The sequence below is a fragment of the Harpia harpyja genome, chromosome 14 (assembly GCF_026419915.1).
Source record: "Harpia harpyja isolate bHarHar1 chromosome 14, bHarHar1 primary haplotype, whole genome shotgun sequence".
Taxonomy (NCBI): Eukaryota; Metazoa; Chordata; class Aves; order Accipitriformes; family Accipitridae; genus Harpia; species Harpia harpyja.
Window position 1 is genome coordinate 33,000,450 of NC_068953.1, and position 27,055 is coordinate 33,027,504.

Consider the following 27,055-nt stretch of genomic DNA (forward strand, 5'->3'; position numbering starts at 1 on the left):
AATACCCCTTTGGTCGGTTGGGGTCAGCAGTCCCGGCTGTGTCCCCTCCCAACTTCTTGTGCCCCCCCCAGCCTGCTCGCTGCTGGGGTGGTATGAGAAGCAGAAAAGGCCTTGGGTCTGTGTAAGCCCTGCTCAGCAGTAAGGAAGACATCCCTGTATTATCAAGGCTGTTTCTAGCACAAATCCAAAACATAGCCCCACACGAGCTACTATGAAGAAAATTAACTCTGTCCTAGCCAAAACCAGCACACCTGTATAGATACTTGACCTAGCAATGAAGTTTTTAGAGGTGACCCCTGATGAAATAACCCAATATGCTTAATTTCTTTATCCCAAAAGGTAATGTATGTACCTCAGACATGAACCTTTGTATAGGTAGTAAATCTTAATTTTGCCTGTCAGCAAAACACAATGGAATCAGTTCAAAGCATTTGCAAGACTCTAGAAAAAATATGCATAAAAGCATAAATATGTGGAATACATACATAGATAAATTATTCAAAGAAACATGAATAGAATGATAATGTATTTTCTTTCACTATATTCATCTTAATGCTTTATGTTCCTTTTTATGCTTACAAGCTAACACAAAAGGGGAGGAGATTAAGCAGTTGTGCTAGTTAAGTATGAATGTGTTGTGGGCAGAGTGAACAGCAGGACTGTGTGTTATCTGGCATCTGTCTTCTCTTTTCTTTATTGTTGCTGCTGAAGGAATGAAATAAGCCAGTGCATTTGTTTTACTTAGTAGAAAGATAAGCTTCATAAATATTGGTGGCTGGCAATCTGGTTAGTCCTTGAAGGCATATTACTCCACTTCTGTTTTGTATCAATATGAAAATTCTTGGTTTGTGATTCTCCACCAGCATAAGCTGCATTATGGTTGATAATTTCCTGTGTTCTGTATCCTAAACAGTTCTTTCTTCACTCAGTAGGAGGAAAGGAAAGATATTTGGCTCTCTTTTGTTTTTGTTTTGTACTGTATCATTTCACTAAAAGGTCTTCATATCTGGAAAAAACCCAGAATCTAATGACTGATTCTTATTCTTTTGAAGGATCATATTCAGTACTGTTGCTCTGGGCATTATTTCTGCTTTAAGCTAATGATATTCTATTTGAAAATTTCAGTAATGCAAATTAAAGCCAGACTCTTCTTGCCTGTGAGGGAGCGTAAAGGGGAGCCTCATGTGGCTCTGCCCTTCCTTATTTCCTGGGATGGCTCTTCAGGTCTTCTGCCATAGCATGGGACCAGTGCAGCCTTTTTTACGTTGCTGCATTCTGCCTGCATTCTGAAGGAATAAAGAGTAATCAGTTGAGAATTTGGTTGAATTGTAAATTTATTTTTGACTCTTCTCTGAAGTTCTGGGAAGTATAACTCTTCCAGCACAGCAGGGAAAGATATCTACATCAAATGTCTAGGTATAGTCCTAAGATTGTGAAAAAAATCATAGTGAATTTCCCAGGGCACTGTTGAAGCAAAGCAAGATCATAGTTTAGCTAAAGACAAAATCACAAGTAATCCTTCATTAATCAGTTTACTTATAAGTTAATTATTCAATCTGATGTATGCAACATTTTAGTTTATGACTGATAAGGAAAATGGGAACTCTGTAAAAGTTCAGTAAGAAAACAATAGCATGAATCTAGACTGTTTCCAAAATACAAATGGTGAAAATAACACATACCCTTCTGAAGAGGATTTTTCATCAATAAATTTCAAACCACTCTGCAAAAATGTTTTGTGTGCACATTCCCATTTTACTGATAGTCCAGCTGTACGTGTAACTCTATAATTAAATGAAATCAGAAACTTTGACTGGGAAGGAGTCTGACAGAACCTGGAGAATTTGTTAGTGTGACCCAATCCCTAAACTTTCATTGAAGCTTTAATTCATGAATAGGCAGAATAAAAGGAAAGATAAGGTTGTTCCCCATCTTCTCCATTACAACTGTTTTTGATGCTATGGTAGGAATTTCAAAGACCAGCTTTATCTGTATTAGACTCAGCTGTTGAAATTCCATGACACAGACTTAAAATTCACTAGCTTTCTTCTAATAATGTGGGTGGAGGGGGCTGGTTTTGAAATCTGTAGTCTTGTATCAGGGTTTTTTAACTTTTTAATGTGATGACCAAGTAGCCTAGAAAGTGTTTTATTTTAGATGAAATCTGAGAGATTCACATGATCATATGATCATAGAAGTTGAGACTTCTGCAAAGAAACAATGTAATTTATGATTAAATAGAAACTGGTAAGGTTTCTTGCTGTTGCAATGTATGCCCAAAGTCAAATATCCTTCATCCCTGTCTTTCAGGAGTACAGCGAAGATATTCTGTTAGGCTCTGGCCTCAGCCTCCCTTTGCATTGGAAAATTTTTTCTCCTTTTCGTGGAGAGCTGATGTGAAGGCTTGGTCTTTAAATAGTTTTTTTCTATGAGAAGGCCAAAAGAACCTATTTCATGTAACCTGAACCTCAAAATTATTGAAAAAATGAAATGAAAGCAGCAGACTAAGGTCATAAAGAGAATTAAGCTAGTTTATTATTCCAAGTGCAAGATGACATCTCAAATTGTGAGTTGTTATATCATTTTAAATCATTGCCTCGGAGCAGAGCTAATTAGTTTTGTAGAATTAGTTTAAGACTATGGTAACATTTAAGTAGGAAGTCCTATTAACATTTATTCTATAGAGTGCTTTGTATAGAATATCAGCTTTGACTTCTCCAGTTAATTCTGCTAACTCTATGTCATAATAAATCAATTGGCTTCACTTTTTGGTTATGTACTAGTTCTTGGTGGCTGTAAAGCTTTTGGAGGTTAGTCATATTAATGCATCTTCCTGAATTCTAGGAATATTTTCTCTTGTTTGTACGTCGTAGGTAGAAAAGTAAAGAACATAATACTGTAGTTTTAAAGCAGCATTAAGATGTCATAGCCCTTCAGTGTCTGACACTTAATTCTGTATTTTCTCCAGTGTAAGCTCTTGCCCTTGGTCATTGGGTTAACTGCATTTTACACTCTTTCTTAATAGTTTCATACTGCTCCTGCAAGTATGTCACACTGAGCTCTCAGAGCAAATATTCAGTAGCTCATTTTCTGAGGAAAATTTTAATGTGGAAATTAGACATACTTAATATCATGAATAATGTGTACTAACTTCATCTACAGTGTGTCATAGTGTAGCGTTGGCTCTCCATCATAATCCACAATGACCACTCCTTCAAAGGGTTGCAGATATGTTTATCTTTATTGTACTTGTGCCCATGTTAGAAAAGACTGATTTGTAATAAAAACATTAAGTACACTGAACATTTTTTTTTTATGCCTGTTAATGTGGTAATTGATATTTTTATGTCTCCTTTTCTCTATTGTGGCTTCCAGCATGGTGGTGAACTTCATCTCAAAAGTTGTGATAACAGCATAACAGGTGTGTCCTATTCCATCAGTGGAAAGCTTTTTTGGTATTTAGGTGAGAAGCATTAAGGAAGGATATTGGAAATACTTAAATTGCTTTTATTAGTCTCTTTGTACTCTGCAAGAGGCAAGGTAGTTGCAAAAAGCTTGCATGGGACCAGAGTTTTCCCTTCTAACTACATGCCCAGCCCAGCTTAGGTAATGCCTTGCACAGGACATTGAGAAGTGAGGCATAAAATAGCAAAACTGGGAAGACAAGTGTGAAGGAGGACTTCAGTGTTTGATATGTGACCATGTCACTGGTGGCTGTCACTTTTAAATGCAACTTCTATACAGAATGTGAGACTTGGACCCACAGAGAAGAGCAGAAATTGTAAGAGCCTGTTACATTATTTTGACAGAGTACTGGATCCTTCTCTCTTTTCTTCGCCTGTGACAAGAGGAAGAGGTTACTTTGGAAATGCCAATAGAGGTTTCATCATTAATGAATGCTTATATGGAGAAAGTACTGTAAAAGATAGATAAACCTGACCTAGGTTACAAACCTTTTTGTCAGCTGTGATGATTAGAAGAATATGAAGCTGGCGACTAAAATTTGTAATACAACTTCTGTCCTTTGGTTAATAACGCGGAGATTAGAGGGGGTTTTTGTTTGTTCATATTTAAAAAAAAGTGCTTGTGGTAGTTTTCAAAAACCTTGTTGTCAGCTGTGATGATTGGAAGAATATGAAGCTGGCGACTAAAATTTGTAACACAACTTCTGTCCTTTGGTTAATAACGCGGAGATTACAGGGGGTTTTTGTTTGTTCATTTTTCAAAAAAAGTGCTTGTGGTAGCTTTCAAAAACTGTTCAGGACCCTTCTTTTCCTGAAGGCATGTGACTAATGAAGGGCGTTTGGAGCAGAGTTGATACAGTAGGTGTTCCTTCAGCATAGGGAACTCTATTTTCTTTCAGCTTTCAGAACTTTGTGGACTTCGTAGAACTTTGTAGCCTTCATTAGCTGAGGAATGTTCTTTGAGCAGCAAGTGCTGCATTCGTTCTGCCAGGGATTAATGAGGGGACAACTGAATAAATAAGGAAATTGTTTTAAGTGTGAAGAATTAACTATTTGGTGTTGTAGCAGGAGAACTATAAAGGTGATGAGATTATACACAGTTCTGATGACTTTATTTGGAAGTTATATGTCAGCAAAGGACTGGATTTCATCAGCCTTAGCATCACACTATGTATTTTTCATTTCCTGTGAGCCTACCCAAGTAGATCAACACCAAATTAGAGGATGTTCGCCTTTTGTTACTTTGGTGGTTTTTGAAATGGCTGAAGCTTCATATACGAACTGTACTTGTCAGAGAAAAGGTGTCTGACATTTACATTTTTTTGAATCAAACAAATTTTGAAGTTGTTGTGGTTTCAGCCCAGCCAGTAACAAAGCACCACGCAGCCGCTCGCTCGCTCCCCGCCCCCGGCCACGGTGGGATGAGGAGAAAATATAAAGAAAGGCGTGTGGATCAAGACAAGGACTGGGAGGGATCGCTCCCCACTTATGGTCAGGGGCAAAAGGCAGGCTCAACTTGGGGAAGAAAACAAAGTCAATTTAATTTACTACAAATCAAATCAAAACAAGGATATTGGGAAGTAAAACCAAACCTGAGAACACCTTCCCCCCACCCCTCCCTTCTTCCCGGCTCAGCTCCACTCCCGGTTCTCTCTCCCTCCTCCCCACCAGCGGCACAGGGGGATGGGGAATGGGGGTTGGGGTCAGCTCCCCACACGTTGTCTCTGCCGCTCCTTCCTCCTCAGGGGGAGGAGGACTCCTCACTCGTCCCCTGCTCCGCTGTGGGGTCCCTCCCACGGGAGGCAGTCCTGCACGAACTTCTCCAATGTGACTCCTTTCTGTGGGCTGCAGTTCCTCACAAACTTCCCTGGCGTGGGTCCTTTCCGCGGGCCGATCTTCAGCCACACGCCGCTCCAGCGCGGGCTTTCCCATGGAGTCACGGCCATCTTGGGGGGCCTCCGCTCCCCCGCTCCCCTCCATGGGCTGGGGGGGACAGCCTGCCCTCTCACCACGGGCTGCAGGGGCACCAACCTCCTCAGGGGCCCCTCCTCCCCCTCCTCCCCCACTGACCTCGGTATCTACAGAGGGGTTCCTCTCACATCCCAATCCCCCTCCTCACTACCGGTTCCCCTTCTGAAATCCGTTCTCCCAGAGGCGCGACCACCGTTGCTGATGGGCTCGGTCTTGGCCAGCGGCAGGTCCGACTTGGAGCCGGGGAAGCTTCTAGCAGCTTCTCACAGGAGCTGCCCCTGCGGCCCCTCCCCTGCTACCAAAAAACCCCCGCACCACACAAAGCCACAGCAGAAGTCCATTTGCACACCTGGCTATTCCCTTCTGTAAGGCAATCAGGACTTCTTTAAAGATGTGATTTTTCAGGAACATGTCTATGGTTCATAAAAGGAATATGATATAACCAGTAACATGGATTTACTTCAGGAAAATTTGCAGTACAAGGTTAGCAACTGAAATACTGCCACCATAAAAAATAAACAACAAAACAAATAAATAAAAAGAAATAAATTTCCTATTTTTGGTAAAAGTTCCATTAACTGTTCAAATGAATTTGCAGTTAAAGGGCTAGAACATGTATGTTAAAAATCATCCTTAGTATGTCAGAAAGCTCAATGTTTTAACAACTATCACTCTGTCAAGTATATTAGTTTTTGCCCGTATTAGCAAAAATAAGTACATAAAGCTCTTGGGTTACAATGATTAAAAATACAAAAATTAAGAAATAATAAAATGACGTGATACATAAATATTGAGTCTGCAAGGTATCCATTGGTGCAGATTTTATACTACTTATAGTATCAGTATTTCTCTACATATGTAACAGTATATAGACACACAGACATTATCTAGTTGCCCATTATTATATGGTAGCAGTATGCCTTTTATTCTAGAAGTTTTGATTTTGACACAGATTTGTCACAGATTGTTTTTCATACACAAAATATAGGAGTATTAAATTGTAAAAATAGTTGAAATCTTGGTGTATTGGTTTTGTGTGGCAAGGTTTTGGTAGCGGGTGGGGTTACAGGGGTGGCTTCTGTAAGAAGCTGCTGGAAGCTTCCCCTGTGTTCGACAGAGCCCATACCAGCCGGCTCTAAGACAGACCCGCCGCCGGCCAAGGCCGAGCCAATCAGCGATAGTGGTAACGCCTCTGTGATAACATTTTTAAGAAGGAAAAAAGTTGGGACGGCGGTATTCGGCAGCCGGAGAGAGGAGTGAGAACATGTAAGAGAAACAACCCTGCGGACACCAAGGTCAGTGAAGAAGGAGGGGGAGGAGATGCTCCAGGCGCCGGAGCAGAGATTCCCCTGCAGCCCGTGGTGAAGACCATGGTGAGGCAGGCTGTCCCCCTGCAGTCCATGGAGGTCCACGGTGGAGCAGATATCCACCTGCAGCCCGTGGAGGACCCCACGCCGGAGCAGGTGGGTTCCCGAAGGAGGCTGTGACCCCGTGGGAACCCCGCGCTGGAGCAGGCTCCTGGCAGGACCTGCGGATCTGTGGAGAGAGGAGCCCACGGAGCAGATTTTCTGGCAGGACTTGTGACCCCGTGGGGGGCCCACGCTGGAGCAGTCTGTGCCTGAAGGACTGCACACCGTGGAAAGGACCCATGCTGGAGCAGTTTGTGAAGAACTGCAGCCCGTGGGAAGGACCCACGTTGGAGAAGTTCGTGGAGGACTGTCTCCCATGGGTGGGACCCCACGCTGGAGCAGGGGAAGAGTGTGATGAGTCCTCCCCCTGAGGAGGATGAAGCGGCAGAAAATAACGTGTGATGAACTGACCGTAAACCCCATCCCCGTCCCCCTGTGCCACTGGGGGGGTGGTAGAGAATCCGGGAGTGAAGTTGTGCCCAGGAAGAAGGGAGGGGTGGAGGGAAGGTGTTCTGAGATTTGGTTTTATTTCTCATTACCCTACTCCGGTTGATTTGTAATAAATCAAGTTAATTTTTCCCCAAACTGAGTCTGTTTTGCCCGTGATGGTAATTGGTGAGTGATCTCTCCTATCCTTATCTCAACCCACAAGCTCTTTGTTATATTTTCTCTCCCCTGTCCAGTTGAGAAGGAGGGGGAGTGATAGAACAGCTCTGGTGGGCACCTGGCATCCAGCCAGGGTTAACCCATCACACTTGGGTATTTTTTTTTCAAAATATGCAAGGGAGATGTAATTTAACCCTTAGATGTATCAATTGGGAATTTTTCTGTTAAGTAAGGCTTAGGTTGGTGAAGAGGGGAACTATTCAAATTCTATTTTTTCATTTGAAAAACACTAAAAAAAAAAAATCCAACAATTTTGGAGTTAAAGTTGCCAGAAATACTCACAGCATAGGCATTGACAAAAGATAACATCTTGTGAGAACAGTGAAAGATTGTAAACTATGGGCATGCTTATGGAAAAAAGATGCAACAGAATTTCTTGCTAATTTCAGATAATTCAATAGGAGTATGAGTGTTATATGGCAATGTGAACACTGAATATTTAAGGTGACCATATATTGAGCATATGTTTATTCTTGGCCTCTCACTGCTTGTGCCTTTCTACTTCCCTACATACCGAGTTCCCTACATACTGGGATTTCTCTCTGCCCACACTGGGCCAGGTTTTTTTGCTTTTAAAGCATTAAAATGATAGTTAAGCAGATGCAATCAAGTTAATGACTGTTTTGGCATGTTTTGAAAAGAGGCGAAAGGAGTAATTAACACAATGGGTAGTTGATGTGGAGGATGCTGCTTAAATTGTAGTTGTTGTTTAAAAACCAAGTAGTTATATATATCCAGAATTTTATTCACCTTTTTCCCCAACTTGTACAAACTCATGATACATGATTTTCACAAATACTTTTCCTGTTTAAGATACCCATATCCTCATCAAAAAGGATTTAAATTGTTTGAAGACCACTTTTTATTATAAAAATATTTTCTTCAAATCTTACTTGTTAATAATCTTCGTTCATAAAACCCATTAAATTTTCAAAGTGTGTGATAAAAGTGGGAGATAAATGGATGATTTTGAAATGGCTGGAGGAAAATAGATGACAGTCAAGTCTAGTTTTGATTTAGCTTTCTCTTATAGTGTGAGACTCAGGATGTTGTCAGATTAAAGAATACTCTACTCTTTTCTTTAAAATGTATAAAGTGTTACCATCCATGTAATGTATGACAGGCTGAAAGTTCTTGAATGTCTAAATGATATTTTTTTCTTGTTTGCCTCTTGCAGTGAATAATAATAGGCTTTTTGGTTTTTTCCCAGATAACCTTTTTCATGCTGCTGTCTGCAGTGTGCGTAATGCTGAACTTGGCTGGTTCCATTCTCTCTTGTCAGAATGCTCAGCTGGTAAAGTCCCTGGAAGGATGTCAGTTGGTGAGTAATGAAAAACAAGTCACTTATAAAGGGCAATGGATTTTATTTTTCATTTGTTTGGGTTTTATACACATATTCCTTTAATTTTCAAAACAGTCTGTGTTTAGTAGAGCCATCTATAGGCATTACAGTATGAAAAATCACGTTGGGAAAGGTTTGAGAGTTAAAGTGCTAATGTATTTACAGTGTTTTGTCACCTCAAAAAGTATGTTGTAAAATTAGAAAGACTTGCTTCTTATTGTCATGGTACAAATGATGCTTAAACAGAATAGGTGCAATACAGGCCACATCAAAGCAGTGCAATGATTACCATTTGATGTCAGCAGTATCAGGATTTCATCCAATAGCTCCTTATACAGCCAGTGTATTTCACAGATGTACTCATAGTAGTGTTTTGGTATGTGTATGTTAATACTTTATTTGCCAACCTAAAGTAGTTCCTTTTTTTAATTTCCAAAGCAAATGTATGTTACTTACGTTAAATAAAATACAGAATAATAAAAATTAATCATGATGTGGCATGCTCTAAATTATTAAAAGTTACAGTATACATAAAGTCTTTATGTTTTTATCTCGAGGAAAAAAGTAATATACATTGAACTAAGATATTTTCTGACTTAAACTTATGAAGATGTCTACAGAACTAAACTCATGTCTGAAATCTCTGATTTAAAGTAAATAATAAAACAATTATCTCCCTCCCCCCCCAACTGAGGAAACAAATGACATTAAATTTTAAGATTGACAAATGGACCAGAGAACATTTATGGATATGCATCAGTGCTCTTTTTGGTATAATCTGTCTGTCAGTAGACCAATCAAACTGTTTAAACTGTATGAGTATGCACTCATAGGATTCATTAGGAATACGTGCACATTCGTGCCCCAAGACATTGATTTGAACAATAAAGAGAAGAGACATTTGTCTCTCTAATGCCAACAGATGACTCTACAAAATGCTTGTGCACCTCTTCTTTTCGGCCATTGTCTTCCTCCTTTGTTCTGAGGTTTTTGTCCAGTAAAAGCCTTCAGGCTTCCATTTGCACACAATATATTTAATAACACTAAGTTAAAATAATATAAAGCATTTTGGCAAATATTTCAAAATACGTATGAAAAATACAGAACTTCCCATGAAGACTTAGAAAAATGGCTTTGTATCTGCACGGAAGAAAGACTAAAAGTAGTCTCTCAAAATGAATGCTTTCCTAACTATATAATGCAACTATGTAACTATATTGTTTGACCTATCTGCTATAATTTTTTAAACATGGTATTTTGACCTGGAGTGTCATTGTAATGAATTTCTTAGGCTTATGTCTAGACATCATGCTCTGCTGGTTGATATGTCATGTTCCATATTATCAAGCAATGCCATCTTGCCACATCTCTCATGTAGGATAGTATCAAAGCCCTAAAGACAAAAAAGGAGGAAACATAGAAATTTTGGAAACATGAATTTACCTCTTCCTTGCTCAGTAGCTCACTGTTTGATTTGTTGGCAAAGTCCCCTAGAATTTCTCTACTGTATGATACATAAATTATTTCAGAACCAACATGTTCTTAACTACTTACTGGTTTTGACATTTAATTGATTATAGTATTAAATGAAGAAAATGTGTGTGTATGTATATGTGGCTGCAGAGCCATTTGTACTTGTGTGTGCAGTCTTTCACCTCTGACTCAGGAGCAACCAGTGTCCTTACTGACACAGTTTTGACAGATGTCGGGTAAGCTGTGTGAATAGAATTTAAACAACAAATCCTGTCCTAGATTGAGAAGAATGCATGTAGCAAGAGCAGTGCCATTGGTGCTGTCATGGCTTAGTGCATGCATGGGTCTTGCTGCATGTGTATGTCTGCTTTTCTAGTTCCTTTTAGGCAGCCATTAGTAAACAGGGCTACTCCGCAAAGCCAACTGAAAAATCCCTAAGCCTACAATTCAGTTGCTTACTCAGACTACTGATAACTGTGATTATGTATGTGCTTGTTGGAGTCTATGTTTAAACATGTTGACAGTATTTATCATTTAATAATACCACCTAGCCATATGTGATCTCTGTTCTGGGATGTATTGTGATAATGTATCTGTGTTAGGATTCCTCATAGGTCTTTGCACCAAGAAGGAAGACTCAGACTAATGAAAGAGAGCATTTTATTTTCTCCTAATACAAGCTATAATAGAGGTGTAGGACAAAAGGAAGAAAATCAAGTTAATGAGAATCAACAAAGTGGCATTGCAGGGACAGAAAGTTAAAATAAGCAATGTTCTGCTTAATTAGCACATTCATAGACAAGGTACTGGCTCCAGCCAGTGGTTGGATCTTCACTACCAAGAAAAAGACCTAAGTCGACAGAAAGTCTTTGTAGTCTTTGAAATGTTCTCTTCAGTGACCTCTCTTCTGGTTATGAACCCCATGTCTCTTCAATTTTGGTCAGAATCACCACCTCTAATAGGAAAACTACTGCTGCAGAAGTAAGCAGTGACTGAACTGTGCAGTTGAATTCTCAGATCATTGATGAAAATTAAAAGGAATAAATTCATTTTGGATAAGGTGAAATTTAGGAGGAAAAAAGCACTGGTTCAGGAAGAATTGCTTTTCCTTTTTTTTTTCTTTTTTTCCCTTCTTCAGCTTTTTGAAAAAATTGTGTTTCAATTTTGTTTGGGATTTTTTCCACTTGGACATTTAATGTTGTTCCAAAATATCCTAGATTCAGTGATTTTCATGGGACTACGTTTGATCTGAACTTTAAAATAGCCTTGGGTTCTTTTACTGTATATTTGCCCCCCTTCTTCCCTCCTTTGTCTTGCCTTCTCTAGTCTTGTTCCAATCAACAGTGAGGGAAGGGCATGGTATCAAACAAATGCTTTCAGTGGGCCTGCAGAGGGTTCGCAGGTGGAAGTAGACTTTGCCCTTGGGTAGGCATTTTGGCATTAAGAGTTTTGGTGGGTGGGCATGTAGGAATTTACCGAGGAGGTGCTTTCCCCATCTGTTCTCTTGTGGCAGAATTAAAAGGAAACCTTTGCTTGTTTCTCCAGGTTAATGGAACATTGTCGCTTGTGCAAGAATCTTGAAAATAGTGTTTTGCATTTTTTTCCAAAGCCAGTGTACTTGGCTAGTAAATTAAAAGGCAACAGTTACGTTTCATTTGTACTTCCCTGAGCTTTTCGTTCCTGCTCCAGGTGGAATGTGCAAATTTTCCTCTGGAATACTGAAAAGCTGAGCTGGCAAAAGAAGATAAAACAAATGTTCAAACTGGTAGTTTCAATTTTGAGCATGATGAAGTATTAAGTAGCTTTGCCACAGTGTGTTGTACTAGATGAGGGCAATTTAATTTCATTGTGACTGTTTATCGTATCATAATTGTTTCAAAAAAATACAATCTCTTCTGCCCAGACCTTACTTTTTAGATTTTCCTTACTCAAAATCACATTTCAGTCAGGTTGGGGACTTGCATGTGAATACATTATATTGCCATGTTGAAGTGCTCATACGTATGAAATTCGAGAGTTCTGTTCTTGTAGGCCACCCACTGGGAAAGATATATTGTAGTGAGCAACACTGCTTTATGATTAAGCGCAGGATTTGATTCAGAATTTGGTAATGTGTCGTGTTGAACATACTTATTTTATTACTGGTTTTCACTCAAAAAGGAAAAATGCCAGTTCCTTAACAGCTTGCTCTAAGCTATATTTCACGTTAATTCCTTACATGGCTTACTTTATAGTGTGGTAGATCTATGCAGTCCTGCACTATGTAACTGGGTGTACATTATCAGAGAGCACTAAATACTTTGATTGCCTTCTAGGATACAAATTTACTTTATGGTGATGCAGCTCTAGGAGTCAAAATCCAGCTTTTGTAGACATGCAGTTTGAGATGCAATTAACATCCCATGTAACTGTACCAGACAAAAATACACTAGTAATTTTCAAAGCACAGTACCGTACAAAAGTCAAATTAAAAATAAATTCTGTTTCACTTGTAGTATTTCTGTCAAACTCATTCATGCTGAAAGTATGGCTTTAAAAGGGATAATAGTATCTACTGTATTGTGGAGTTTAAATTCAGAAGCATTTCACATGTAGAGTAGTTGTTTGAAAAAAAAGAATGAGAGACAAGGGTCTTACTTTGCTTTAAACGCTGGGAATTTATTGCAGATTCCATAATATGTATTTTTGTGTGGATATGAAAAATGTGTTCACCATATGTTAGCATTTTGAATGTGTAATTTGTGAATTTAGTATTTGTGCTCTTTATCCTGCAGCTTAGCAACATACAACACTGAGGAACAAAAAAATACCAGTAGCTTTAATGGCTTGTTATGAAAATTTAATTGAATTTTTTTTCCCATGATTAGCTGTAGATCCTGCAGCCAAAACCTCAAGATACTGCTTTAAGTCAGTGAGAGTAGGATGTGTACAGAGCAGTTACTCACTCAAGCTGTTCATTACTGTGTGTATGAGAAAAAACATTTCTATCTTAGAATTTTTTTTCAAAAAATTGATCTCTAAAAATCGTGCTTAACATATGTGGATAGAGCAATTTGTATATTTTAATTTATATTCTATTACTGCACAAGATAGAATTTTGTTAGCGATTTTTTATTTCTTGGTCTTTATTTGTCTTTACTGGGTGTACCTGTCTTATTGTAAGTTGCTTATTCATTTAAAAATAAATGCTCTAGTTTTAATCGAATTTACAGCTGCTTATTATTCAAAAAAGTAGTGATAGTGTCTATCTCTGTATAGAAAGATTGCTTATAATTTATTTTTTAGTTGTACAGCTGAAACTGGCCTGTGGTTATAGTAACATATATAGGAAGACTCCTTTTTCCCTGAATTATGTTTATCTGGAATAGACAAAGCAAGGAAAAGCAAAGCAAGTGCAGGTTCACAGAGAGATGAATGGCATAGCCCAGTTCCAGGACTGAGGTTTCTTTGTATTTCATTTTGTGCTGTAGCTACGTTCAGTTCTGTGCATATTGAAAAAAAATCTTTTAAATTCCAGGAAAATATATATACTTTTATTTATTCTTTTTCACCTGACAGTTTTTTCTCTTGCTGTTTCCTCACCACTCAACTTTATTCCTTACTGGATTCTCCTGCTCTTTCTCTTTGCCTAAGCTCCTATAATTGACTAAAGTTCCTTTCCATAAACATACCGGTGAGCCTTTCTTGCACTTCATTGCCTTGTTTTCAACTTTCGAACTTTTATATTTTGTTTTGAAATTTTGTCATGCTGTTTTTATGTTCCCAGTAAAAAAACCTGAAAGTTGATTTAGAAGAAAAAATAAAATCTATTACTATTTTTATTAGAAGTTTTACATTTGTAATAGGGAAAGGGTAGAATGCAAAATAACACTGTTACTTAATCCCTAACTTACCCTTTTTGGTGAAAATGTGTGTGCACTGAGCAGTAATTTCTTCTTTGTTAAGACACCTTTAATACCTAGAAAGAATTTAATGAATTGATACAGATGAAAAAAGTCTGGTCTGCCCACATTTTTGTTACTTTATTGTAATATAGGGTGCTTTGTGTGTGTGTGAGTGTATGTATGTATTTTTAATAAGTCTGAAGTTCTCTGTGTTCTTTCTTGTTGGAGGATCCTTTACTTTTTTGAAACTCTACTACATAGAAGTCAGATTTTAATGGTTTTTATCACTTTTGAAGTAACAGTACTGCTTTTTGGCAAGATGAAATAAACACAATTTATGCTATAGGCAGCTCAGGCTGATGTTTGAAATCTTAAATATGGTTTGGATGAGGGTGTACTGTGCAACTGTCATAAATATAAAAGTACACAAACTATACTGTGATTACTGACTATGCTTACTAGCGTGAGTAAGAATCACAAAGTGGAATGCAAATATATGCAGGATGGTGAGGAGTATTATGTGCAGGGGATGAAGTGAATGATGCTTTATTCTTGAGCTCTGCCAACCAAAAAGAGATTTAAACACAGCAGAGAAGAGAAAGAACATAGTGTTGGAGGCACTGCTGATATAATTGTGTCTGAGGCTGGCAAAAACCAGCCCTGCAGCTGGAAGGAGTAATCCCAACTCCTTCTCTCTGGACCAGTGTAGCTCTATTGTTTGTGCAACTGTCTGTATTTATGAAGCCACGCAGTGAATGGCATTTGAGATCTGATCTGGACTAAAAATAAACCACTCCCACACAACAAAAAGAAAAGTTAGTTTTGACACTGTTTGGGTCACAGGGTAGCTGTATGAATTCTTGGTCCTGTCTACACAAGTGTGAGACAGCAGTAGGGCAGGGATGAGTATTCTGGAGCATGAGGGCTCAAAACTGCTTTCAGCTGCTGTATTGTTGAAAGCACAAATGCAATGACATGCTCAGCCTTTTTTACTGCTCCCCATTACAAAAACACAAGTTAGCAAAGATGTCACTTCACAAACATTTGAAGGAAAAGGCGCACAATAGGAACATCTTTCAGAATGAATTGAGAATCTCTCATAGATGGGGAATCTTGACCAAGAAAGTATTTCTCTTTTCAGCCTTATTTCTGTGACACCTGTTCATTACATGAGATAAAAGTAGACTTGGGATCTATATTTCATACTAGAAATGTCAAATACATCCCAACATGAGTCAGTGACTATCTTTCATTGAACAGGGGCAGCATGAATCAGAGAATAAATGATCTTGCTGCAGATAGCTTTGTCTGAAGTCCATTTTCCTCATTATAAAAACTTTTTAACAGCTGAAGACTATATTGATTTTCTGTATGCCTGGTGTTAGTATAGCAGGTGTGCTGTAGCATTCTGGCCACTGAATTTGACACAGCTCTAAATTCAAAGTGTAAGTTTTGAACTTCCTCTGTAGCATTTATCTAACAGTTGACATTGTTTCCAGAGAGGTTCAGGAGCAAGATCTCCCCAGTGGCATTTAGTGCTTTGTATTTTCCATTGATTTGAAGAGCTGAAGTTATCTCATCATAAACCATGTAGTTGGATTTTGCTCAGATCTTTCACTTTTAAAAAGAGAGTATTAAAAGATTGCAGGAATTGAAAAAAAACCCACTATTTGAAATTGTTAAAGCAGCTTTGTGAATTAAATTGTATGCTAATTAGAAATAAACAACACAACTATTATAAAGGTGCTCAAACTATATTTTTTTTTTCTTTATTTCTTTTACAGTGTCTGTGGCTTAGGGTATGACCAGTCTCTGTGAGTTGCCATAGACAATTATTTCCAGTGCTGCCTTTGAGTATATGGGAAATGGTGTAATTTATGTACCCAGGTTTTTTTAAAGCCTTTTACAAATTATACTGGCTAGAGGGCAATCTGGAGTTTCAGGAATTGAAGCCCACCGAGACAGCATCCTGCCCTGAGCATGCCTTCATCACTGTACATGTCAAGCATTCATTCATCTGCATATCATCTGGTAAAGTTTATTATGTTTTTTTAATGGACTCTTTCTGCTCCTCCTCTTCTGGTCACCAGCATGTAAGCAGAGAGTACTAGATAAGCCTGATAGGGGTGACACTAAAAAATACATATATTTAAATATGTACCTATTAAGATTATATGAACAATTCAAACATTCTTCAAGGTCTTAAGCAGTAAGAAAATAATCTGTGGAAATGATTCTACATATAAGGCTGTGGGAGGTAATTCTGCAACGAATGTTGTTATCTATCTTTGTTCAGGAAATTGGCAAGATCCTAGGGAGAATTTGAATTAAAAATAGTAAATGCATACTTGCATTGGGAAATTTTTTGTGGATTTGTGTCTGGAAAATTTAATATTTCTTAATTTTTTTTTTTTTAATGTAAAAGAATAAGTAACATGGTGATTCAGATCTCTCACCACCCAGTCACTGTGCTTCCATCCTTACTTGGGAGGAATATGGGACTGATTGAGTATGTCTGAATGGTACATTGAATCTTTTATTTTTTACATGGAAAGCCATGGAAGTTTCTCATGAGTGTCATTCTTACTACTGGAGTATAGAAACCTGGGATCTGGTATTTTTAAACTCATAGTTCAAGGAACTCCCATGTGATACTAATTACTTTTGTTGATATTAACCCAGATTGAACTGCAGCTAGTGACCTGGAGAAGTAAGGTATTCTATCCCATTGTTAGCCCTTTAAATAACCTGCAAAAGTGAGAATAGAGAAAGCAGAGAAATACCCAACTGAGAAAATTTAAAGCAATGACAGTTCATATTAACAGGCTAGGTAAAAACATGTACAGAGTTCAATTTTGGCTTAATAAAGTTTTGTTGGATGGAAGATAAAAAATAAACATTGCTGTGTTTTTTGTTTTGGGGTGGGTTTTGTTTGGGTTTTTTGTTTGTTTTTTAATGAGGAAGTCAGAATCAATATAATATTTTCATTGAGCTGAATGGGATTATTTTGGAATCACTCATATATCTTAACTTTAATTTACTTTTTTAGAATAATCAGGGTTCAGTATTCTTATCAAGGCATGCTTTAATGCAAGTCTTTGAAGAATAGAATGCATAATGCCTTTAAAAATATAAACACACTGAATGCATATTGTATTCAAGACAAAGTGAAAATAGGAAAACAGAAAGCAGACATTTTTCAAAGTAAAAATAGGTAAGAAGACATGTACCTCTTAGTTCCTCCACTTTTTCTTCATGCTGTGTTCTCTTTTCTCAAGTACATGTCATGGTTTCTTTTGTAATTATTTTTCCATGTGTAAGTTACATTTGTGATCATGACTGCTTCATCTATTTTCTGACTTTTTTCTGTTATTTTTTGTCTTTCCCCATTGGGTATGATTTGATGTTTATTCAGTTGAGTTACTCTGGTTTCATCTGCCTCTGTAAAGCAAATCTTTTTCAAAAAGAGGCATAAAAGGTAACAGTTTTTGGTATGGTATCCTCTTTCTGTATTTTACATGGGTTTATAGCTTGTATTAGACAATGAAAGACATTCTTCTTCAGGGGATTCTGCATAGAGATTTTACTTTTGCATTTAGTAGTCATTACTGTCACAATAAGTGTAAATACAATTTTTGAGAAGTGTATTTCTGTTGATTTATATTTTCTCTAACCTTTTTTCTTTTTTCTCCACAGATTAAATTCGACAGTGATGGTGTCTGTGTTTGCTGTGAAATGCAGCATCAAACATCAGGCTGCAGTAACTTGGGAGAAACACTGAAACTGAACCCTCTGCAGGAGTGTAATATCGTGAGGCTGACCCTAAAGGTGCGTTAAGAATTAACAGTTTATTTCAGTTTTAAGTAGTGAGTACTTAGCAAGACAGAAGTGTGTGATAAAAGAAGTACCAGCTGGTGTTCTCTGTGTTCGTACACTCTTACATGGAAAAAAAAAAAAAATTATGTTAATCCAACAGAATTTAGTGCTTCTATGCATGAAAATGGTTTTATGTTACACACTCAATATCTGTATTTGTATAGGTAACTATTTTGTTAGAGGTTATTTAAGAAACAGAAGTTACAATTGGTTATGACTGATGCTGGAAGGTACAAGAACAGGTATCTTTCATGTTGCTGTTCAGGAAAGCTAGAATCAAAGGTGGTGGTTGGTGTTGTTTAGTAATGTTATGGTAGACTGCAAAGAAACACAAAGTATTAGCAGAATGATGAAATATTTCATGATGTACTGCTAACACAAAGTATTAGCAGTATTTCAGATGGAAGTTACTTTGAGAGAGAATAGTAAGTGTACTTTCAGGATAATGCTGGAAATACGCTTATAGAGTGCTCTTCAATATTATAAGAAGTTTAAATCCTGTAGCATTTTGTGTTACAACTACCCAGATAAAAAACTGAGAGGAAATATTAAGAATATTGTATGAGTAAGTTATATCCCGGTGTAATTGCCCACATCATTGCTTCACTTCATTGTCACCAAACTAGCAAGATGTGGTGTTACATTCATTTGGAAAACAGTAAGGAATCCAGGAAAAAATTGGTCAGAGAAAAGAACCCTAACCTGAGAGACAGATTGATTCATTTTGGGTTTAATCTAATGATCAACAGAACTAACTCTGTGTCTGTGGCTTTCAATTTCAAAGTATCTATTTTAATATAGTTAATAGAATATAATGGAGTAAAGTAGTGAAATTCAATGTGATAAGGATCTCAGACTATAGTGTGAGGCCTGAAAATGCAAAGTTATGTTGATATATGAAGCTATATTTTAAAGTTCAGAACAAGCAGAAATCCTGCAAAAGGTATATAATAAATATCTAAATGTTCTTCAGCTTTGTTAAGAAAAAGAAAAAAAGAAAAACAAACACTAAGTAATAAGGATCAGATAGAAATTAAAACAATTTGATATGGCCCCCAAATTAAGTAAGAGCCCTGCCTCAGGTTTTAATGAGGATGCTAAAGGAGACTATGGGAACAAAAACCTACTGGGTAGCAGGAATTTAGTAAGTGGAAAAGAAGCATAACTTGATATTGCTGGTCCAAAAATAATAATTAACTGCTACTTGGAATGCTAAATTCAGGACTGTATTCAGTGGTGCAGTTTCAGTGAAATATGTTGCAAGAACACAATACAGAAAAATAACTTCTCAGACATTCTTCAGAGTATGACAGATGCAAAAACATGAACCTATCGTGCAGAAAAAGCTGACTTGCCGATCCTGTAAAAATAAAGATTGAGGGAGCATATGGTTGCTTGCAGTAAATATGTCAGTAGAGTAAATTTTAATGAGAGAGAAAAGAACTGTTTATGTTTGAGGACATTGTCAGCATATGAAGTGAGTACAAGTGACATATGCTGGAAATCAGGGTAAGGTTTCTAACCAGTACAGCAATCAGAACAGAAGCACAAAATATAATTTCTTTTAAAATACAACTCAGTCATTTATAAAAAGAATTGATGACATACCTGCTTGCAGTGGCAGAGGACTGATTTAAACACAGGAGTTCCTGTGAGTATAGTCTGAGTGCAGCTTTAATTAAGAATGTTCAGAATTTTTCATTTAAGAGAAGGTGGTTAGTAAAATAACTTTTTCAGAAAGTTTCTTAAATCTTTTTCAGTTTTAATTCTACATTTGCTTTCTATTTGGCTTTGAGAGCTCTGTATTCCTGGCTGTAAATTTAAGAACAGCATCTTACTAAGCCCATAGGAAAAAAAGATCACAGCTCATTAGGTGAACAACTGACAGCGATAAGGCTCACCTTCTTTAATTGCCATTAGCAACTACAATGTGATTTTAAGAGAACAGATGTTTTAGTACCAAAAGCTCAATTGTGCTCATTGTTTGGGGAGCCAGAGGGAGAGAAAGTGCAGAGTAACAGAGTTAAGATCATACACCTTTATGTATAACATTATGTAGGCTTCATGTTCCTTCTCTTGAGAGTGGAGTAAAAATCTCATGTTTCACTAAGTCATCTGTGATTTTTTGGTTGTAGCAGCTATGGGAGCTGCATTGTAAACAGAACAATTGCATACGTATCTTCTTGTCTCATCTTGTTCTCAGTCAGTCAAACAGGACAAGTTAAAAAAACAGTGGCTACCAGTCATGTATGCTAAATTGTGCTGGGATCATGCTTTGCATGATATTGAGTGGGGCTTTTTATAGTTGCTTTGAAAAATTTCTAAATTTTTTAAAAATTTGTTTTTGTCATCTCTGCTCTGTATCATCTCTTTATGGCTCCTTTGTAAATCAATGTCTGTTTCTTCCTTTCAAACCCTGAATGAGCTACCCAAACATTTTAATAGGGACACCAGAATTATCACTGCAATATCTATGATCACACATATGTACATATAGAGATATGAGCATTGATTGCAAAAGCTGACTGAATATGTGATCTGTGAAATGAGTGCTAATTCCTGTGATTATTTGAATAGTGAAATTTCAGCACTAAATTATATGTTACAGTTAAATGGACAAAAATACTCTGAAATTGCACTGTTGTAAGGGTTGGGGACTCAACCCATTTCAAGAACAGTGAATTGGTGGTTTAGAGTTTTATTTATAAGATATTATACTTGTAGTCTTGTCTGCATATCTCCAGTAAAAATAGGACAGCTGCATGATGTGACAAACTACTAAGATCTGCAGGCACCCAAGTCTGATCCATCTGCCCTGTTTTACAATGAGGAGATTTTCTGGTTACTGTTTTTCACCAGAAGATGCATTTTCTACACATTTTCCTGCATTAATAGCTCCTATACTGCCCCTGAAAATAAGGTTCCTTGCTTTTGTTTGGATACTGAGGGTCAATATTCTGTGCTGCTAAAGAATGTTGGTGTCCCAGTGTCTTGATTTTAACAATAACTGTGCTTCTAGAACAACTCTATCCTATGTTAGGAAGTTACTTGACTTAATTCAAGCCAAATGAAGGTAAAAGCAAATCCTACCTATTTACAAAATTAGTAAAAAGAGTTAGAAAGGTTTATTAGGAATCAGATGTACAGAAATGAGATGATGACCACAGATGTGATGAGTTTAGGGTGCAGTTTCACTAGCATCAACTTAATGTGCTTTTCCACAGAGCTGCCACCAGAAGAGGCAGTTCTGTGTCTGGCTGTTTCCTGCCACGGAGTTTGTTAGTTTGGATTTAGCAGTCATGCTATCACAGAATGAATCAGTTCCATGAACTGATCTGGTCCAAAACGCCACAGCATCTGCACTGGGCTTTTAGTGAAAACAGTCTGGCACTGAGATCTACACTTTGTTCTGTCACACAGATCCACCTTTGGGATTACTGAAATTCCAAGTCTTCACCTGCTAGGTAGAGTGCAGTGAAGTGCTATAACCAACGTGCCAAAAGGAGCACCTGCTTGCCTGTTCCTTCTGAGTCATCTCTTTCAACAGTGAAGTTCACTCTTAGATTGAATTCAGCTGGTGTGAAACTAGGCTCGGTGTTAACCACTTTATATGTTGAACTTCATATCCCATACAAACAATATCAGTAGATCACGTAAATCAAGATGAATACTTCAAAGAAACACATTTGCAAGGCTCATGTGTGTACCTCACTATTCACTCTTGCCAATTGACTGTTAGGTCCAGTTTCATGAATGTGAATGATAATGGATTCACATGAACTCTGGTTTAAGGAAATTGTATGTTTATAATCAAAGATATATGATGGCTTTACAAATGTAGGAGGGGATACTGTTATATAAGGAAATTTGCCTCAGGACATTCCTTTTAATATTTAATGATTTTTAAAAAATTAATTTTTATGGGATGAAATTTTAGAAATCATTTGTCCTCTGCTACTCAAATCTTATACAGACTTATTTTTGGCTTATGAACTTGATTGAAGAGGAAAAAGATAACATTATTCTTAGAGTAAAAAGATAACTTTTTTACTTACAGTAAAATTCCTAAAAGAAAAATATGAGCTGAAGCATGAAGCTGTGGCAAAATGTTTTATTTTATTAATATATAGACTGCCTTACCTTACAATTAATAGAATCTTACAGAACTTGGTATTCTAAAATCTTAAAAGGTCAAACATATGAAATCTCTTGGGTAAAACATAAAAGGGTGATTATTTAAATATCTGAAAAACAGTCACTTGAGAGAAATTGTTTGCCAGAACCAATAGATCTTGTGCAAATAACACTTTGTAACGTTACCTTATCTTGTGCTTGGAAGCAATTGAATGTTTTTTTCACTTTCTGAGAAAGCCTTCAGTTGAGCTCATTTTGCTTTTACCTTCTGTCCAAACAAGAAAGGAGTGATTCTAATGCATAAAGTAGAAGTTTATGGCCAAAGATGCCAGGGTTGTAGATTACTAAGGGAACTGTGAAACAGGACAGGAGCACAAACCTGCTATGAGTAGGCTTGAATTAACTAAAGAGCTGAAGCTCTGCTAGAAAAGTTCCAGGAGGCTCACAAATTGATGAAGATTGGAAAGCGGTGTATTGAATAAAACAACCAGTCAATTTAGCCAAGGTGTAATCTGCAGTCTGTTACTTTGACTGTGTCTTAGTCATCTGATATTGCTGCGCAAGCTGGCTTTTATTCAGGTAAAACCAGAAAAAATGCAGAAGGGTAAATCTTTTTTATACATACACACACACACATAAGTATGTAAACAAACACACATGAGTTTATGGTTATAAACTCATATAATCACTGGATTACATTGCTGGTTATACTTCAGGCAACATCCTAAGTCTTTTCCAAGATGAAACCAGTATGAATGAGATGCCTTTTTTGCACAGTGTTACCTCTGAATGAGCACAAAATGCTGATGTAGTAATGTGCACTGAATATGTTGGTTTGTAGATGAAATTTCAAGCAACTGAGTTTTTCTTGTAATGTTTATTAACATATGAGGACTGAATTTTCCTGACAGCTTTCATCTGTCAAAATTATTCCTTCTTTCTAAACTCAGAATATCCTGAACTTATTAAAGACATGCACGCAACAAAACTTACATTCTTGAGCTTGTGTTTTGAGAGAACAAAGTTACGTGTTTAGAAGATTGAATTGTTTTGTAATGTATTATTACTGTCTGATATTTGCATGTAAGAGGAGAATGTTATGCTGCTTTGCTTTAGTAATGATCCAGTAGAGTATTAATTACTTTAACAGCTTACACACAGCCCAGAATACCTGCAGTCATGTATGCTAATTTACAATTTTGCTATTTAAATAATTGCTTCCTACTTAAAGTGCTTCTGTAGAATGGTTTTGTGACTATACAGGCTAGGGGAAAAGCTGATTTCCCCCCTCTATTTTCAGCATAAATATTTGGTTTGGAGCTGCTGAAATTTGAAGTACAGTATAAATAGTAAGTGTCTTTTTCTGTTTACTGATTCCATTCATTAGTTTGTAAGCTAGGCATCATTTTTAGAGATTTATGTAAGTTGGGGTTCTTGCAGTCTTCTGTGTGAATCTTTCCTTTCCTCTCCTTTGAATCCAAATTTATTGTTACTGAGTTTCCTGATGATCAAGCCTACCCATACATTTAATTTTTTTTCCATTCAGAAGAATATGCTTTCCCTTGGAAAACAGAGGAGGGTGACTCCTAACATGTTCTTTAGAGTTATGAGAACAGACTTTCCTCAGATTTGCTGTATGACCAAATGCAAAATACTTAATTTAGCTGAATGACTTACCTACAAGACTTCATGATCTGCTTAAAATTGGGTAAAGCTTAGCATAGAATGAGTAATTCCCTATCAGATTTTGAAATGCTGGAGTTGTTTCATGTTCTTAACAGGTAACTGAAAATATTATTTATGCTCAGAGTGACTTATCATACTAGATATCATCAAAAATAGAGCAGTTCAGTGTGGGCTTTGTAGTCTGGATAGCTGAGTTACAAGTATTCAAAAGCTCTAAGTAACAGTTGCATAACAGACATAGTCTGCTCATACTTTTCCTTCCTCATGAATGTTTTTGTTCCTAGCTTAGGCAATGAGTGAATATGGTTGTGAACTTCTCTCATGGCTGAAAAGCTGCCTCTTTGAATGGCTGGAATCTGTTTATTACATACTTGTCCAGTTATTTTATGGAACCTTTGTCTTTCAGGAGTCTCTAACTAACATATCTGCAGTACTAAATTTAATGTAGACACCTGAGTTGATGAGAGATACGCAAACTTGCATCCAAGCAGAGGAGACCTTTTTGAATTTATTTTTCTTAAGTAGCAGCTGTGCACTGCTTAAAAATATAGTAAATATTTTAGAATCATGTGAAATAGTCTACTATATTGTACTTTCATACCTTAAATCTATTTTATGAAGCATTGGCCATTTCTCCATTTACAGTTCAATGTGCATTTGAGACCCGTATGATTCAGAATTGATTCTTTGTAAGCAAAGACAGTCTCCCTAGTATTAAAGCAGCTATTTTTTCTAGTGTTTTTCAGACATATCCAGTTAGAACCACTGAAGTTATAATTTGAGTTAAAAGGATTGTTGTCCTTGAATTCACAAATAAAAGAGGTACACAGAGACTAATTTCATGGGTGAAAAAGCTTTACTGTTCATTATCTCTTTTCAGGTTACAGTAGTATAAGAAATGAAGCACTGTAATTGAAGTCAGTCAAGGAGAAAAGAAGTCATCTTCACAGAATTGCAGAAGTGAAGCTGGTTTTAGCCCTTGATCAGTGTGGATGTTCAGATCCATGTGTTTAGGGCTACTGATTACAGAGTGTTCTTTTTACACATCAGCAAGCTTATTTTACTCCTTTTATTGTATATTGACTAAGCTCTCAAAATTGCAAAGGACTTAAGAGCTTCAAAGACTATGAACCTTTTATTTCCACAGGAAAACAATCTATTGAGCCAGCAAAATGTGAGTGTGTTGTAAAGAGAATTGCCAGTTCAATATTGTTGCACAAGTTAGAACTCTTAAGAAGTACTGGGTTTGTGCTATGTAACTTATTTTTTTGTTAATATGAACATAAGTAACACATTTCACAAAAAAATAATAAATATTTTAAATGTTATAAATAAATGTGGAGACAGAGAAGTAAGTGGGGACAAGAAGCATTGATCTGTACTTTCCTTCTAGAACAAAATAGGTTTAAACACAGTTTCTCAATTCTGTGTAAGCAGCATAGCTGGATAATTTTCTGTATAATATTTGACAGAAAGAATGAATATTTTGTGGTAGTAGTGCTTCATCTGTGTGGTATGTGCCTGTATTGAATTTTAAATTCCCTGGTTTGATGTTCATGCATGTAACTTAATTGATAGTATGGTTCATTGCTATGATATGAAGAGGCAAGGGAGTGATTAAATATTTACCAAAGTCTGCATTTGAGTTGAGTTGTGAAGATGTCCAGAGATTCTTGTTTTATTTGGGCTTACTTGATTTTTAATCTGTATTTAGTGGGTATGTAAAAGGAATTAGGGAGCTCCTGCAGTAGTTTGGTAAAAGGAGTCAGGTTAAGCAAGGCTGTTGGTGTTTTTTCCCAAATAACAGTTATCCTGAAGCATATAATTTTATCGGGCTTATGCTGAAGTCCTTTGGTGTGATCGTTATAACTTGGCTTCATTCCAAGCCCTTACAAAACAGTAGTTTGTGGTAGGTGGTTATGTATCTGGTTTTTGACTTGGTGCTTTATGTTTTTGATGAATAAAGTGTGTACAAACAAGATGAAACACTATCATTCCAAAGGTTAATGTGTCTTACTACTTTTTCATAGCTATGAGTTTGGAGATATTGTATATATGGAAGCAAAGCTCTTTAGGAATTCACCTTATTGCTTGGTTTCATGTGCAGGCTGCTGTCAGTCATGTAGTACTTCCCTTCCAGATCTAAAATTACATTGAGTTTTTGCTGTTAATGTTGAATGCATGTATTATTACATGTATTACAGCTGGATTCCCGCTGTGGTTGACAAATACGGCTTTTCTACAACTGGTTCTGGAAGGCAACTGATAGAGAGAATTTCAGTTATAACTTTGTTTTCCAAGATGAAGGAACTCTACGTATATGGCTTGCCATTAGAGCAAACTGGTAGTATTCCAGTTTTGCTTTACATTTGCTGTGATAGGAGATACAAATTATGTTTTGAAGGGCAAAATTTCAGAAGGGTGAATACACTTGCAGTGAGTGTTCTTTGGTTATAAAGGACCCTGTTCTGCCACCTCTCCCATCACTAATGGGGGACTCATGCCATTATCATTTTTTTATTTTAGATTCTGTCTCATTCCAGAGATTTTCTTTGCTTCTGTCAGGTAATTGCCTGTGCTAACAGCTGTTCTAAATTGCTTTCTTAAATTATTGTTTCTACAGTTGAGTTATCAATCACCAATTTTTTTGTTATTCCAGTTTAATACCATCTGAGTGCCTTATCAACCAGCACTTTGATGGAAAACAAAGAAAATGAGTTTTTAGGACAAACTGATTTTTCAGTATATTACTGTATGGGTTTTTTCATATTATGTTCTCACTGAATTATATAATAAAATTATATTTTTGGAATACAAAATATAAAAAATATTTCAATTAAACATTCAAATTTTAAAAAATACTCAGCTTTTGAAATACAGCTCGTATTTTAATGTGTTCCATAGGCTTTTGGTCGTAGTCTCAGATTTAGAGAACGTGCATTTTTATGTAAGCACTTTTCAGAAAAGTGGTGCACTTGAAAAATGTTGGTTGTGTCTTCTTAAGACTGTGCAACAAAAAAGAAAAGCATGATGTGTAGCAGTGCTAAGTGTGATTTGCTTTTATTTCCTTCTTTGTAATTTATCTTAAATATTACCTGCTGGTGATCTTCATTTTGATAAAATTTGAGAGACGGTCCCTTTCACCAGTGT

The 27,055-nt window shown here is 36.8% G+C and overlaps 1 protein-coding gene across 6 annotated transcripts in view; it reads left to right on the forward strand.

Annotated features, from left to right (window-relative positions):
- Positions 1–27,055, forward strand: part of ENTREP2 (endosomal transmembrane epsin interactor 2) — a 178,781-nt gene that overhangs the window by 98,556 nt on the left and 53,170 nt on the right. For all 6 annotated transcript variants that reach the window (XR_008238194.1, XR_008238195.1, XM_052807461.1 and 3 more), the window contains 2 exons: positions 8,721–8,831; positions 17,906–18,037. Coding sequence is in view for 4 of the 6 variants with exons in the window: in XM_052807461.1 (XP_052663421.1) it covers positions 8,721–8,831; positions 17,906–18,037 (243 nt within the window). In the remaining 2 variants the exon portion in view is untranslated. The remainder of the gene's footprint in view (positions 1–8,720; positions 8,832–17,905; positions 18,038–27,055) is intronic.